This window comes from Apostichopus japonicus, chromosome 17, assembly GCF_037975245.1.
Source record: "Apostichopus japonicus isolate 1M-3 chromosome 17, ASM3797524v1, whole genome shotgun sequence".
NCBI classification, from domain to species: Eukaryota; Metazoa; Echinodermata; class Holothuroidea; order Aspidochirotida; family Stichopodidae; genus Apostichopus; species Apostichopus japonicus.
In genome coordinates, this window is record NC_092577.1 from 34,999,514 (window position 1) to 35,016,635 (window position 17,122).

The following is a 17,122-nucleotide window of genomic DNA, read 5'->3' on the forward strand; positions in this document are numbered from 1 at the left end:
TGAACTTTCAGTTCATCGATATGGTAATCATAGCAACCAACTTACATTTCAGACCCTTTCACTCTTGACTTTCATAACAATGAATAGTTCATAAGCTTGACAAGTCAACTTACATTTCAAATATATTGAAGTGAAAGTTTTGATGTTTTTCTAAATCTGCACTTGACGTGTTACTAATACCAATACAGAAAAGTGTCTCGTGGGATACTGCGATGTTGAGAACCCATTGGATTCATGAATTATATGCCCATTAATCTTGATGTGGCAAATACATAAAATCTTGGACGGGGATGTCTTAGTATAACTAATTCATATTTAATCTTTACTCTTGGAGTAAATATTTATAGTAATTAGTAGTTTTAATCTTTTCATTGGAGTTAATATTTATTAGTCAAATTGTCAACCAACTTTAAAGTGATGCTTCATGGGAATGACTAGTTTACCTGATGATGCTGAGAGGGACTAACAGCACTAAAAAGACCCCTGAGTTTGACAGGACTAATGAAACAAACTAAGTTAATGTCATTAAATGAAATCTAATGAAAAGCTTTAAATGTTTACATAAATTTTGTAAGAAATGGAATGAATTTAATCAATTTATATGTATGACTTTTTTTCTGTCTTTTTATAACAAGGTTTTTAATATGTTGGGTTCAGAGGACCACCATGATAGCAGTATCCACTTCCAAGATGAGACAGAGCCACTCTTGAATGGTCATGCCAACGGTCACAGCAAAAAGACAGAAACGAATCAAGACGAACCGCAAAAGAATGATAATAAGCCTTTCTTGACAAGACGACAGTTATTGACACTGCTGAGTTTAGGAATTACATCTACCCTTCAAAATGCTTCATTTGCAATTCTCACCCCATTCTTTCCAGTGGAGGTAAGTCACACCTCAAACAAACATATATATACCTGTACCGGATATTGTGACAATCTTTGTAAATTTTCAATCAAATTCCTACAGGGCAGTTCATTACAAACCTGTAGTAGCTGGACAGTTCACATGTTATTTCGAGCAATTCAATAGAGCTGAAATTTATCTTTTGGGGTTTTTGATTCATATTAACTATGTAAAAGTGTTACGGTGTAGAAAAGTGGACTAAATGGACTTATATGTTTAACATTGGTAAATTGTCAATACTCAAATCCTCAAATTAGGCTGTCCGGTTCATTAGCATTATTACTAATGAAACAACAACCCGTAGAAATAGATTGAAATTTACAAATTAATGCTAATGTTGCAAAAAAAAAGTATTTGAATTTACAGTAAGCAATTTTTCAGAATGGGTGCGGAGTCCTTAATGCATATAGAGTAGAGTTACTAAATAAGGGGTTAATCAACGGTCTAGCGTGCGTTACTCACAGGATTAATGCACGATCGGGGGATAATGCAAGCGATGCACGAGGGCGGAGCCCGAGTGCATCCAGCGATAGCATTAACACCCGGAGTGCATTTATCATTCGAGTAACGCACGCTAGACCGTTGATTAACCCCGTTCATTCATACACTACCATTTGTGTGGGGGAAAAATCATAAAAAACATTTTTGGTTACATATAACCAAAGACTTATTAAAGTGATGCCCCGTAATTTTACCGTGCGTTACTCACAGGTTTAACCGCGGTCAGCTAACCTGAATGGACCAATAGGATTTAGGAATCTTTACTAAGTATGAATGAACATCCATTGTCAAATAACCAAAGCTGCAAAGCCTGGTTTGGGTAAAGGCAAGTTTGATAGTGCTTCAGACTCTCTCCGCTCACTTCTTTGGCTCCCAATCAAGGCTCAAATTCAATATAAAATTGCAACGTTCGTCTTCAAATGTCTTCATGATCTAGCTCCTCCTTATTTAACAGAACTTATCACTATTCGCAAAGCTCGTCCAGGTTTACGTTCTTCATCTTCATTTGTGCTTGATATTCCAGTAACTAAACGTAAAACATTTAAAGACAGGTCGTTTCCAGTTGCAGCCCCCATGACTTGCAATAGCTTACCTGATTTTCTTTGAAATACTCATAGTTTTGAGCGATTCAAGCCTGAATTAAAAATTCACCATTTTAAGAAAGCACTTTATGTAGACATTGTTTGACTGTTTGAACTTTTTTACTCTATGTACTTAGTATGATTTTTTTTTTGGTAATGCGCAGCTGTATGCACTTTTTCTTTGTAGATATCGTGAGCTTTATAAGTTAATAAACATAACCATGTCTCATTTCAGGCATCGAAGAAGGGTACCAAGCAATGGCAGATTGGCTTAATATTCGGCATCTATTCATTAATCAGTTTTGTCATCTCACCGCTATGTGGAAAAATTGTAAGTTTTATTGCTAAAGCATGACAGGAATTCGCACAGAATCAGCAAAACATTGTTATAAGAAAGGAAATGTCTTTCTGGGAAGTGGGAGGGTTAGAGCGAACAGAATTATCAAAACATTGTCTAAAGAAAGGCCATGTCTTGTGGACATTTAAAATGCAATTGACAAAACTATTTGAATATTTTTGCTTTTTTGCATAGTAATTTTTTTGTAACTTATCCTTTAATAATAAGTAATTACCTTAATGTACAGATCACCTTGTGCATGTGTACAAACAAATGTGACATATTTCCTACAATGCAAATGTCCCTGCTATTCTAGGACTATTTTCCCTCTCAATATCTATAGGTTTATATGTTTCAGAGAGGGTAATAAAGCCTAGGCTTATTACAATGTGATGTCTTCTTGCTTAAAGCAGATTTTTTGTTAGTATTTCTTCTTCTTCTTTTTCCCTGTTTGATACTTGAATTTGGCTCTGTTGGTTGGTGTAGTCAAGTTTCATCTCAAAATAAGGAAAGCAAATGTCAAAATTGTTTGACTAATAACTTTTCCATCATAGTTTTTATGTTTAATATATACCAATATGATAGTGTTGAGGATATAGTATCAAAGTCATTATTTAGTTAATAAGAACCTGCATTTGGTGATGAAATCCAGGAAGGTGTATCCTTTTTACCATTTGTAAACTTTATTTGACAGTAATTGCACCAAACCTCTTTACCCCTTATCCACACTCGGGGGTATCTTGCAGATAAAAAGATAAATCACTTTAACATTTGAAATCAAGTTTACTTTTTGGAAGGAAGTACCCAGGAAGGTGTTTAACTTTCATAACGACATACATCAAAGCCTCTTTTAGTTTCGATTTGATCAAAAGCAGCTTATGTAGCAAATGTGTAGTCCATATATGGTTGAAAATCAAATATTAATGGTCACTCATGTTGAAAAGTAAAGTGTCAATAGCACTTTAGCCCTCAAAGCAGGGAATAAGTTAGCCATTAACACAAATGGAAAATGGTCAGAGTGATGTACACTTGTACAGGCACAAAGATGTGTAGCAGTCTCTGTAAAAGAGAGTCATAGTATTTTAAAAGGCTAATTTCAAAACTTCAAATTTCAAAACTATTCCCTACAAAAAACAGTATTTTCTAGTTACTTACATGTAGCCTATTGGAAAAACATTAGGACCTTTTTTTTTGAAAGCCCCTTAGAAATTGTGGCATTTTCTTTATCTAAAACATCCCCCCAACAGAAGCCCCCCCCCCTCAAGATAGGGAAATAAACGGAGGGAGTTTGGAGTACCTTCTTCAAAAAATAGAACTTTTGATTTTATCTTAATTTTTTTTTTCATTTCTTTTCTCTTTACCTTCAGCTACCGAGAGTAGGGGGTAAATTTATGTTTTTATCAGGGTTATGGATATCTGCTGGGTGCAACATGCTCTTTGGGTGAGTTACAGTATGTCATATTTTTCTTCCTTTTCATTAACCTCTGCTTTGTGAGGGAACTGTCCTCAACATGGCAGGACAGGCAACACTTACCCTATGTTAAATCTGGTTCTCCTATCATACCCTCCCACACAACAACCCCAAACATCCCCACACCAACCCCAAACATTGCCACAACAGTCTGGAAAACATCAAGTTACTATCTTATGTCCATTCTTCACTTCACATGTACACATGATGTAATCACACAGTGAAAGTTCATGAATAATCATATGGCATTCCTACATCCTACCTCTCTCCCCCCACACTACCACCCCCACCTCCCTGCTGGGATATTCAAACTAACCTGTGGCATCGGTTCTCTTTTCAGAGCATTGGACCGTCTACAGTCGGGCCCTCAGTTCATCTACTTCTGTTTTTTACTGCGATGTGTTGGAGCCGTTGGTAGTGCCGCTTGTGGAACCGCTAGTTTTGCACTCATAACAAATTGTTTTCCAAACAATATCGCACAAATGCTTGTAAGTGTCGGCAGGTTAAAGTGTCTGCTAACGTAGAAAAGTAAATATAATTTATTAAATGTTATCAGAAGCATTGGACAGGAACGATGTGACATCATTTATCGATGATCCAAACTGGAACTTGAAGTAATGTATTCACCTACAAGAGATGAGAACCATCTATTCTCAGCCTTGGATCTGTGGCCCATATGAGCCCCATGAAAAGTTTTGCTGTTTGGGGTGGGGAGAGGGGGATGGGAAGGGGGTCTGTCAGGGCAAAGGAAGTACAAAATTTTGTGGATATACCTTATCAACACGGTTCCGGACAAGTCTGGAAAGTTCTGTCTCAGCCAAATGAACCCACATTTTTCTGACCAGTTCCCCAACCATAGTGGGGCTGATGTCAAACGTGTCACTCCCTATGTCTGGGTGGGGGGGGGGGTTGGGAGTCCAGTGAACATTTCTGCTTAGCCCATAGGGGTCATTTGATGGGACCAAGATTTAGAACCTAGTGTTGAGAATACATTTACTTCTGCATCTTGTGAATATTAAGTCAGTTGCTATTCATCACTTCGTACACAAAAAGTTGACTATTTCCCTCTTAGCTGAAATAAATAAATAAATGGAGGTACCTGTTACTTATATAAAGTTTCGCTAGAAGGCTTACCCTTTGGTAAATCGTTCTCACCACCCTCAAGTCACGAAAAAGTCAAATAATATATGAATATTATCTTTCTTACAGGCATGGATGGAGACATTTAGTGGTTTAGGGGTCATGATTGGACCTTTCATTGGTGGTGTCTTTTATCAGGTATCGTCTTTTAATTTCATTATTGCTTTTAACCTTATTTTAATTTAATATAAATTTCTTAGTTTCATGTTGTGATTTCTCTAGGCTATGGAGCTTAGGCTATAAAGGCCTAAAATCAACCTATATATACCCTGGGTGATTTATAATTCAAGCACATATTGACTGATTTGATTGCAAATTGATTGCACAAATGGACTGAAAGTTTTATCTAAACTGTCAAAAAACAAATCGCTGTATTACATGACATGGAGGAAGTATACTTTCCATCGTGGATATTGGTTGCTAATCATTCCTCCCCCCCCCCCCCACCCTCCTACCTGACTCGTTACATACAATAACAACTTGGTGGAACATTTTGATGTCTCAGGCGATGGCTTTGGATGCATGTATCTACAGAATGACGCTTTTTATTTCCAAAAAAAATAATAAAAAAGTTACAGTAAGATGGAAGGTAGCCTCAGCAAATTAGCAATAATAAGCACATAGTTTGAGCTGTAGCTGTGATGGTACCAAAGCATTGTAAGTTTAGAGTAATTGGCTAAGACCTTTAGTGTGAAATGCAATAAAGTTTCTAAAATCATTTTTTTTTTTGCAAATGTTGATGATGTGATAAAGTGGTAATCAGCAATCCAAGTGTGAATTTTAAAAACCATTTCATATTTTTTTTTTTTTTTTTTTTTTTGGCAGATTGGATGGTACCAGTTTCCTTTCCTTATCATTTTAAAAACCATTTCATATTGTTTTTTGTTTTTTTTTTGGCAGATTGGAGGGTACCAGCTTCCTTTCCTTGTCCTTGGTGGTGCTTGCATGGTTTGTGTACCCATCAATATCTTTCTACTCCCTTCACAACGTAAGTGAACACACTTTATGATATCGGCTGTGTAATTTTGAAGAGTGAGGGGGGAAGGGGACGGGAATTAAATTGAAGAGGAGGATATAACAAATATTTACTTTACATCCTCACTAGCTGTGACATCATAACAAATTAGGTGGGGAGAGGGGGAGTCATTGAAGCCAACTCCCATGCAGGGGGGGGGGGGGTTTCAGTCCTTGCCCCAAATGTAGACATAAATTTAGAAACAAAAGGATGCATGCTCAGGCAAATTTAGACTATGAAAAAGAGTTATCTATGCCTGGGTATCTTTGCTATGAAGATGTGGTTTGTAAAGGTTAATTGGCTGATGTTTGATATGAAAATCAACAAAATTCTAGAGATACTGGATAACCACTGGGATATTGAATGCTATAGTTGAACATTTCGCAGCAAAAGTCCAGCGTTAGGGAACAGCAAAGCTTCCTAACCGAGTGAAATACTCTGAGAGAAATTTGACCGATTGTTCGTCTTTTTTACGTTTCTCCAGGTGATGTAAGCAGTGAGATGGGATCGATGAGGCAGCTCTTTACCATCCCGACAGTTTGGCCCATCTGTGTGGCCATCATGATGGTACCTGCGGGCCTAGGTTTCTTTGACGCCACCATCGCCCTACATGCCAAACAGTTTGATGTTACCCCCGTCACTATCGGCTTGATGTTCTTGTTGACAGGCGGTATCTACGCATGCTTATCCCCACTCTGGGGGTATCTTGCCGATAAAAAGGTAACTGCTAAACCAGTTTGTTCTTGTTGACAGGGCAGGCCGTATCTATGCATTATATCCCTACGCTGGGGGTATCTTGCCGATAAAGAAGTAATTGTTAAAACCAGTTTGTTCTTGTTGACAGGCGGTATCTTTGCATGCTTATCCCCATGCTGGGGTATGCTTATCCCCACTCTGGGGGTATGCTTATCCCCACTCTGGGGGTATGCTTTTGCCCCCACTCTGGGGGTATGCTTATCCCCACTCTGGGGGTATGCTTATCCCCACACTCTGGGGGTATCTTGCCGATAAAAAGGTAACTGTTAAAACTCAGTTTGAAACTGTTTTCTGTTAGATTTAGTTGCTGAGTCAAAATAAAACCAGAAAAAAACTTAGCAACTGGGATAAAAATGATTTTGTATCATAGAATAGTTTATATTGGTATGTCTTTGTTGACACTGAATAGACTAAAGTTAGATTGTTGTACTTTAATTTCAATTTCAGTTTATTTTCAACTGACGAGTATTAAAGACATATTATAAGTATTAATAAAATTGACATCAACTTACAAAGCGGTATCGTAATAAAACAGGAGTCATAAAGAAACTGTTAGCATGGACTAGTTACATCACAAACGATGTATGTATAGTTTTCTATAATTGATTGCAGAATGTAGTTTATTTACTTTTAGATTAAAAAAGTAATTCCATTTTAAAAGAGCTTTCTCTAATTCTACAGTTAGTGATAAAGTAAATATTTATAGAAATGGAGTTGGACATTGGAGACGCACAATGAAATTTATCCCCCACTCTCGTTCATAAATGTCACTTTACATGAGAGAGAAACGTATATCCTTCAATATCTGTTTTTAATTTGATCTTTTCAGAAATACACCAGACTTATGATAGAGATTGGTTTCATATTCATTGCAACTTCATATTTATTTATTGGTCCTTCGCCTTTGCTAAAAATGAAATCGTAAGTATTAGGTCGATTCTTGTTTGGTTGATTGTACATTTTTTTGTTAGGAAATTTTCTGATCAAACGATTGCTTTAAAGCAAAACTGCTTGTAAATATTAAACCTTTGTTGGTACTGTTTATGTGAATTTGGCAATGTCCAGGCTTAATGCATCTGTTGGTCAATGTCTATCAGAAACGTGAATTTCTTACATTTAATTGTATTTTGTAAATTATGCATCTGGCAATAGCAGAGTGTTATCTATGATGTTTAGAAACAACTCTGGGTCAAAGTTCACACAGGACAGAGGTGTTGAAGACACCAATATTCCTTCTGGTTGGTCCTATTGAGTTACTGAGCCTGTTGCAATTTATGGCCCCTGTCTGCCCTGCCTATGAATCTGGAACTACTGTTGTTTGTTTTCCTTGATTTACACACCGAGGGGGTTATTTCTATAGGATGACATCACTGAAGTGCAGCCATGGTAACAAAGTTGCTTTGAAACCATTGAAAAACATAACCACACACCATTTCCCCCCAATTGGCAAACCAGAATTACCAAATCAACAAAAGACTTCTCAACAGCACTGCAAGTAAAAAAGAATCCGGTTCATGGTGAATTTTGAACTAAGAGCCTAACTGTAGTATATTCACTCTAACCGCTACACCACACCTTCACATATTTTTGTAAGATGAGACAGTGCCTGGCCAAAACAGCCTTCTGCTTCAGAGGTCATCAGTTCTAGTAATCCGATAATTTCCTTTATACAGAGATAGCTACACTCTCGTTTTGCCTCTTTCTGGTTTACAGCTCACTAACAAATATTTGGATTGGACTGGTCATACTGGGAGTTGGACTCGGCAGCGGTCTGGTCCCTACGTTTCAAGATGTCATGATGTCTGCACGGTAAGATACTAAGAGACTGTCACAATGTATCTGTCATGGTTAACAGCCAATCAGGGTCAACTATTTGGGTATTTCCTACCAGCCTTGATTATACCAGGAGACTGTCACAATGTATCTGTTATGGTTAACAGCCAATCAGGGTCAAGTATTTGGGTATTTCCTGCCAGACTTGATTATACCAGGAGGCTGTCACAATGTATGTGTTATTGTTAGCTAATCAGGGTCAACTATTGGGTATTATGTTAGACTCTACCAGGAAACTGTAACAATGTATGTGCTAGGGTTAACAGCCAATCAGGGTCAACTATTTGGGTGTTATGTTAGACTCTACCAGGAGACTGTAACAATGTATGTGTTAGGGTTGACAGCCAATCCGGGACAAGTATTTGGGTATTATGTTAGACTCTACCAGGAGACTGTCACAATGTATGTGTTATGGTTAATAGCCAATCAGGGACAAGTATTTGAGTATTATGTTAGACTCTACCAGGAGACTGTAACAATGCATGGGATATGGTTAACAGTCAATCAGGGTCAAGAATTTATGTATTTTCTGCCAGGCTTGATTGTACCAGGAGGCTCTCACAATGTATGTGTTATCGTTAACAGCCAATCAGGGTCAAGAATTTGGATATTCTCTGTCTGGGGTACCTGAGCAAGATTATACCTCTCCCCCCACTTCCACTTCCCCTTGCCAAACCTTCTATCGAAAATGTTGTTACAATGGAGAAATATAGTGGAAGGTTTTGAAAGTTCATTTTCCACACGAAAATAACCTAAAAAATAAAACCCAAGTTGCTTGTGTCGTTAAACTGATGCTTTTGGTTGCCACTGATAGCTATATATGTGATTATTTACTTTCAAAACTTTTCACAATCCAATATCTCAATGCTCTTTTCGTTGACATTTTGTATTGTAGAAAATATGGAATGCCTGACACGATGGCCACACATAGTGTTACATCAGGCTTGTTCAACAGTATGTTTGCCCTCGGGTAAGTCAAAGAAAATATCGATGTCCAGTTGTTTTCACTTTTATAACATTTAGTTTGATATACGTTGTACAGTTGCCCTCTGAAACAGTCCCCATTGAGTCCCAGTTTTTAACACACTTTGATATTCTTTAGGACATAATGAGACCATCCAAAGAAAAGTCTAACAATTTCTTACACATTTCAAATAACAAATGGTTCGATAGCCTAGGTGAGGTCACATTTAGATTATAATTTTTAGAGGTCCATATGGAATTTTTAGCATTCCATTGTCACTTACATTCATGTACATCTATCAGCAACTAGCGATTGATAAAATAAAGATTACTGTGATAGATTTATTACCTGACGAACCCTAATCAATAATTAATTAACCTATTCATAAAAATTGACATAAGATTATGGATATATAGGTGGGAGGCATTTCATGATGGGTTCTGTATTGTTAATACTCGTGAATAATAAACCTTTGATGTTGTATGTAAACATTGGCAAACTTCCAGGCTAACTGCTTTTTCCTATAGATCTTTTTAATTCATTTTAACTCATACAGAAGTTTCATCGGTCCAACTTTTGGGAGCTTAATGGTCCAGCAGATTGGCTTTGAATGGTCTGTTACTGTATTTGCTCTTGCCGCGATCATTGTTACAATACTAGTCCTTGTCATGGACTTGTGTGAAAAGAATTGTGGAAGATCTGGGTAAGTAAAACGCCTTCTTGATTCCTTGACAATAACAAAAGAAACCTCTGTTATTGTGGAGGTGTGTAGGTAAAGGTGTGTGTACGTGTATGTGTGACACCTTTGTTTGCAAACACGATATTCTCCAATTGTAAATGATGGCTGAACCTCAAAACTTGGTATGTGGATCCACCGTGGTGGTTATTGAAAATTTGGTGATCTCTGGATAACAAATCGTGTATTCTGCAAACTTTAGCAAGATGGCCATACGTTTAGCCCAATCCCTGTCAACCTTTTAGTGTGCCGCCAAAAGCTTGCACATTGTGTGTTCCAAACCAGCTTAGGATATTGCTTGCCTCTAATTTCTTTATTCTTTACAAAGTTTTTCACAATTTTCTAAACAGTTTCACGATCATCACTTGCTCGCACTGAAAGAGAATTGCGCAGATCTTTATCGTAACTTAATAACTACAAGTTTGTGTTTAATTGAAGTATCTTGGTAGGTTACTGTTGTATATTATGGTGCACAGAATTTTTGCTGGGCACTAAACAAGGAGATTTCCTACCATCTACTTATTTTAGTAATCCTGGTTGATGTTTAGTGGCATGCCGACCTCCTCGACAACCTCCCCTTCCCCCACCCCTCCCAACTCATAAATGTAGAGGCGATATGTCCCAATCATCACATCAAAACCCTAACTGCATTCCAATATCTAATTTCCATCATTGTCATTTGTCACAACAGGAAGAGTTCAAAGGTTATATTTTCTATCGTGGAGGACGATCGTGAATCCTTCCTACCTGCCAGTGCTGGCATTCAAGATAAGCCTGATCAAGCATGAGGTGAAGGAGCCTAACCAGGTATACTACCACAACATTCCACTGGAAGCCATGGTCAACATCAATACAAGAGATTGTTGTAAAATGTGCTTATCTTTTTAACTTCATCATGTGCTGTTTAATAGTTACATTAACATGTTTAACAGTAACATGTTTAATAGTAACATTTGACATGTTGTTGCTCTAAGTACTAGACTGATAAGAGGCATTAATACATACACAGAGTTCAGCATGAATGGCATGATGGGGGGAGAGGGAGGGGAACGTGGATTTAAAGATAACTACTTTGTGGAAAGGTATTGTTCATTCAACAAATAGTTCCCTATGAGTATCATAATATGATTTGTATTGCACTCACTGACGAAAAGGAACTTGCGCAAGTCCGAGGGAGCACAAATTGTGTTAACTTTCATATTAAATGTTAGTTTTCTTAGGGAGGGGGTGCGGGAGTTCACATATACAATTTATTGTCCACTCTTAGCAAAGGTCAGAATTTGTGGTGTGAGGACAAACTTGTGCCCCAGTTTGGTGATAACTTGTGCATTCTTTATACCATTTTGTACACATTTACTATGAAAACAATGCCATTTGTAAAACACATTGATGTATACAATTTTTATTTAGTATTTTTCAGATCAGAATTTTTAATTGTTTATTTTGTAATTGTCTATGTTGTCAATTTTCCAGAACTTTCATTTTTTTTAAACTTTGCTATTATTTGTATCTTTAACTATGCATTATACAGTACTGGAAGTTTACTTTGTTTGGGCTTTCTTGGAAGAATTATAAGGTGTACTATAATTGGTATCAAAGGGGTATCAGCTTGTAGTCAAGGAGGTGGGGGGTGGGGCTGTGCAGTAAAGAAAGAGGTGTGAGAATGGTTACAAGGTGGTTGTAGGCTAGAATAAGATGAAGTTTAACATATTTTTACTTTGCATAAACAGGGTTATAACAGTGCTACAGTATCTTAACCAGTGTTACCTCTCAGTATTTTACATTCAGTGCTTTGGTTGAAAATTTAACGCTCAATTTGGATATTTAGCCTGTAAGAAAGTAAAGTGAAGAATTATAACCAACTATAGAGTAACTGAAGTTTTATGTATCACAAGAAATTGAATGAAATCAAGGACCACCACCCCCCCAACCACCCCCCTTCCCACCTTTAAATTGAGTATATAAATTAAGGGGAAGAGGTGACAGCTGGATACCAATGGGCAAGAATGAGGGCTGGTACAGGGAAGACAGAACTGGGAATTCAAAGTAGAAAATAGGGGGGGCGGGGGCCAGGGGGGTGCGAGGATGTGAAAAGGTGAGAATGTTCGATGCGAGGATAAATGTGTTGGACTTTTAGTGTTGGACATTAAGTGCTGCAAATGTAAGCCTTACTGGTTATTGGAAGTCTTTCATCTGTCTCATACATTTTAAAGTTTAATTTTATAAATTCACATTTATATCTAATTTGTGTGCTAGATGATATACATTTCCAGCAGTTTGATAGAAAAATTACTATGATTTTCATTTCATTTTATAATCTCCTGAAATTGTGTGCCTTCAATAAGTGCCTGTAATTTAATCTAATCTGCATCTAAGTTTTAACGAGTCTTTGGCAAAGCAAGCAAACTCCACCAGACTTGTGTAGTATCAGATATTGCTTTTTGTATTGTTTGTTTTCATGTGAAAATTTTACCGCAGCTTATTAAGTAACTACAGTGACAGGTATTTCTGGTAATAAAAACCTTTTTTATCTGTTGAAATGGTACAAACTTTTAAATTAGTCATCAGTAATGGTCCAGATTTTCAGCATGACAAAATTGTTCAAAGTATTTTCCTTGTGACTCTGATCCTCTGTGCTATATTGAGACATAGGGGAGGGCCCAATAAGGATGTAATTGTCTCAGTGATGGACAATATCTTTGTAAACTGCTGGATGAAATCTGAACCTCTGTGACCATTTTTCGACTGTTGGGCATATTTAGGCACAAAAGTGATGATCTTTAATCGCAGAGGAAAGATATTGTTATACATGTATTTATATTAAAATTGTTCGGTACTAGTTTATTTAAAAGTGGCTATTTTTGCATGTTTTGTCTCATTTGCTCAGCAACAAATTTTTGATATTTTTAAATCAATGCTTATAATATTGAATCTGAGAACATTATATCAATATTGATCCCTCCTCCACAACGTAAGAACAGGGGTTGGTACCTACATTGTATATTTAAAGCGAGGGTGACATTTTGACATTCTCAATGTTTTGGTGAATCTGTTTCAAGGATGAAGAACAAATGCTCAACTTTACAATAGCATTTTTTCAGCATTACAGGGCTAGGATATTATACAATGATCTAAATTGCCACAGATAGGAGGGCAAACGGGTGTAATTGAAAGCATTCGGGGGTATTTTATCAATTCAGGGATAGTTCTGGACAATACCAAATGTCCGAGGACATTCCTGGGGACACTGTGAATTCAGGAACAGTACATATTGGGGACGTCTGGTCACCTTTTTAATTTGATAGAAAGATGTGTATTACAGCTATATGAAAGTGCAATTATTAAGTTACTGCCAAATTTTATAGGATATATCTGAGTACTGCCGTTATAACTTTGTCATTTATACATAGATTTATTTGAAGATTACTATTTTATACGATCCACAATTATTTTTTATCAATGTTCAAATACAATCACAAATACAAATCAATAACAGAAGTTGTGTAGCTTTTCTTATTCTTTTCTTTTGGGGATGTTTTGTGTAAATTTTCAGGATAAAAGAAAGGGCTCCCGTAGAAACGTATTAGAAAATGATTCCATCTGTTTACGACTTGACATTTTAACGTTTTCCATATCTGACAATTGATTTTCAAATTTTGATGACTTATTCCATGTTTTACTATGAACAATCATTTATCAATACGGGAAAGTTGTAACACAAAAATGTTGCTGATTGTTGACTTTTATTGAACATTACAATGTAAATATAATATTTTATTATTAACAGTGACAAATTAGAAGGCTTCGTGCTATAACGGTGAGAAAAAAGCATTTAAAAGTTTTGCACAACTGGTCCATGTATTAATGCATAGGTTAAATTGGTAAAAATAGAAAATCAACAGATTATTGCAAATGAAGTTTCAGCAATATGTAGAAAATCATTGAAATATTACTGGGCCTCCTCCCTCACCCCCCCCCCAAATTTATAGGTGCGAAGACTCGCGCAAAAAGAAACGTCTTATGATGGTAATCTGACCTAGTTTCGAATGGGGTGTAACAGAAGTGTTAAACACCACCATCGTTGCCAGAAAATATGCACACAGCTTGCTACCGTGGGTAATTAGACACTAGTGTACAGTCAGTACATACAGCTGCGGTCAATACCCACAGCACAGTGTACAAACGATACAGCCATGGACATCTCAGGTCCAGCTAAAGATAACAAGGTGTCACGTTTCATTACTGTCTGCAATTTGTAGCGACAAGCAGAAAAATTCACTTGCAAGCAACGGAAAGTTAACTTTTTCAGAGCACGGCACACGGTTTTGGGCGAGTCTTCAATGACTTAAAGGTCATAAAGCTGCATCATTGACATTTTTACTTAGCTCTAATGTAATGATATATCTGCATTATGAACTCTAGGACTATCTTGGGACAATTGGTTAATACTTACATATGGTAATTCTGTGGTAACTTATAGTCATACTTAATACAATACAGATAATATATTTATGAAGACATGTAGTTGAATAGAATTACAGAATACAAAACCCTGTAGAAATTATGATTACCAACAATAAATTGACTGCAATGTTATGAAAAAGAAATGAACAAAACATCCCTTGTAATGTATGTCTTGTTAATGCCTTTTTGTAATTTTACCATCATAATATATATATCAAACAGGTCATTTCCTTAGTGACTGCTCCATGGTGGCCATACCCTCCCTCCTCTCTCTCCACCTGCCTCTCTTTCCACTAACCTCTCTCTCCACCTCTCTCTCTCCAGCAGAGTAAACATGACAGAAGAAAAACGTGAAGCAATTCTCAAGGTATTCAATGGTAACTTAATGTCCCAAAATTTGACCATAAAAATATCTTGTGTGTGATAAATATGAAAATTCTAAAAGGAGATATGAAATGGATCCACTTCTTTCAGCCAATGAGGAAATAGGTCAATGAATTAAACAGTTTGATTGACTATAACAGAAACTTGCAATGCTTAGAAATTCCTCATGACCCTGAAAAACGTTCGAAACAAAAAATAAAATATTTTTCAATTAAAATTCCCTTGATAAGAAAAATTCCTATTTGTAATCATTAAATCAAAACTGTACTGTCAAAGAATATACCATTTTTTTTCGTTGGGTCCTTTAAAGGTAGGGATGAATCGTAAAAATTTATCTCTTAAGGGTAACTTTTAATAATTATCTTGTAACTTTTAACTTATTGAAGAAGAGTACTGAAGTAGAAACCAGTGGAGTTTAGTCTGGTTTATATTGGGAGATCATTTCATCCAAATTTATCTTTTATATCATTATGACTTTTTTCCCCATAAATTTGAATACAGAAACAAGATATAAGACAATACCTATTAAGAGAAATATCAATGGAATTTGTCTGGTGGATTCAGTCAAGTTTTGGAAGTAAATGAAATATTTCTATATAGCTTTCAAGTTTTTGATGCAGGACTGTAAAAGAACACATTGTAAATAAGAATTAGAGAGCTAGGAACAAGAGTGCCAGGATGTGGCATAAATATGCGAACAGCTATGGGAGAACCATGGGATGATCTGGGTGCACATGGGAGGACGAATGAGTAACCTTGGGAGTACCATGGCCCATTCCTCCAATTGAGGGGGTTGTGGTGGGAACATGGGAGGGATGTGGCATGAACATGCCAGCAGCTAATGGGAGAACCATGGGATGATCTGGGTGCACAAGGGAGGACGATGGAGTAACCTTGGGAACAACATGGCCCAATGCCCCGCTTGAGGGGGTTGTGGGAGGTACACAGGAGGGATGTGGCATGAACATGCAAGTAGTTATGGGCAAACCATTTGATGATCTGGAAGGACATGGGCGAATGGTGTATGGGGTCACCTTGCGAGCACCATGGGACACACAGGGTGTAATTTTTTGGATGGACACTCTCAGGCATTGTTTACAATGTTTAGCTGTTGTTTTTTGGCACAATGCTCTCCAACCGCCATTATTGACATTTTGAGAACAACCCCTGGGTGGACACTAGTTAAAAAAAATTTCACCAATTGCTCATTCTTTTCTGCATAAATTGATAAAAGATATTTGCTGTTGCAATAATTGAATTAAAAGCTATGACGATGATATAGGACGAAACGATTGTGCCAATTTGTCTCGAGTTATGATGGAACATTAATTAAGCAATTTTGAATACTACACTCTTTTATTTTAAAACTGCTTCTAAATTTACATCTCAGGAAGTAGTTTTGTTTAACGGTAAAAAAGAACCGAATCTTCACCTTGTCTCCTAAGAATTCCAAAAGGAATTCATGATTGAGGTAGCAATTTGCAAGGAAAAGCTAACACAAGCCGCCACATGGTCACCCGATCACTTTCTTGATGAATCACATACTCACTGAACACTAATTAAATAACGTTAATTAATAATTTATTTCGAATAATAAACCTCACTCGGTTTTGCACCTTTCTTCAAATGTTCGTTGCACACAGAAAGCAATTTTGAATTGTAAACATGACGCACCGATTGTTTAACACCTACATCATTCTACTTGGCTCGAATGATGCCCATCTTTGAACATAATCCTCGCTGAAGTCTTGCTTACTGATTGAAACTGGGATGGACTCGTGTGACTGTAGAGATAGATGTGCTGCAAGTAGTCCCATTTTAATGGCAGTGTCCGGGGATTTCTCTCGCAGCATGCCGGCCATAATACCCGCTGCTAGACTGTGTAAAAACAATAAAGAATAGAAACTAAAGGATGTTAGTTTAGATTTTGACGCTCCTGTTTTGTTAGGTATTATGAAAAATTTGTCTTCACAGGATAGGGTAGGATAAATGTTAAAGTAACTTAGTTATAGTTATAATTATAATGTTCTTC

General features: G+C 36.8%; 2 protein-coding genes across 3 annotated transcripts in view; one reads left to right on the top strand and one right to left on the bottom strand.

Annotated features, from left to right (window-relative positions):
• On the top strand, window positions 1-14,224 carry LOC139984935 (MFS-type transporter SLC18B1-like). The gene is made up of 13 exons (XM_071999080.1): window positions 1-23; window positions 636-887; window positions 2,226-2,321; window positions 3,695-3,768; window positions 4,139-4,286; window positions 5,008-5,076; window positions 5,839-5,926; window positions 6,438-6,673; window positions 7,539-7,630; window positions 8,423-8,518; window positions 9,438-9,512; window positions 10,063-10,209; window positions 10,934-14,224. The coding sequence occupies exons 1-13, from the start codon at window positions 21-23 to the stop codon at window positions 11,028-11,030; spliced, it is 1,473 nt and encodes a 490-aa protein (XP_071855181.1). The 5' UTR covers window positions 1-20; the 3' UTR covers window positions 11,031-14,224.
• The window catches only part of LOC139984934 (uncharacterized), a 19,715-nt gene continuing 16,561 nt past the window's right edge, over window positions 13,969-17,122 (bottom strand). For both annotated transcript variants that reach the window (XM_071999079.1, XM_071999078.1), the window contains one exon: window positions 13,969-16,968. In XM_071999079.1, the coding sequence (XP_071855180.1) occupies window positions 16,779-16,968 (190 nt within the window). In that variant the 3' untranslated portion in view covers window positions 13,969-16,778. The remainder of the gene's footprint in view (window positions 16,969-17,122) is intronic.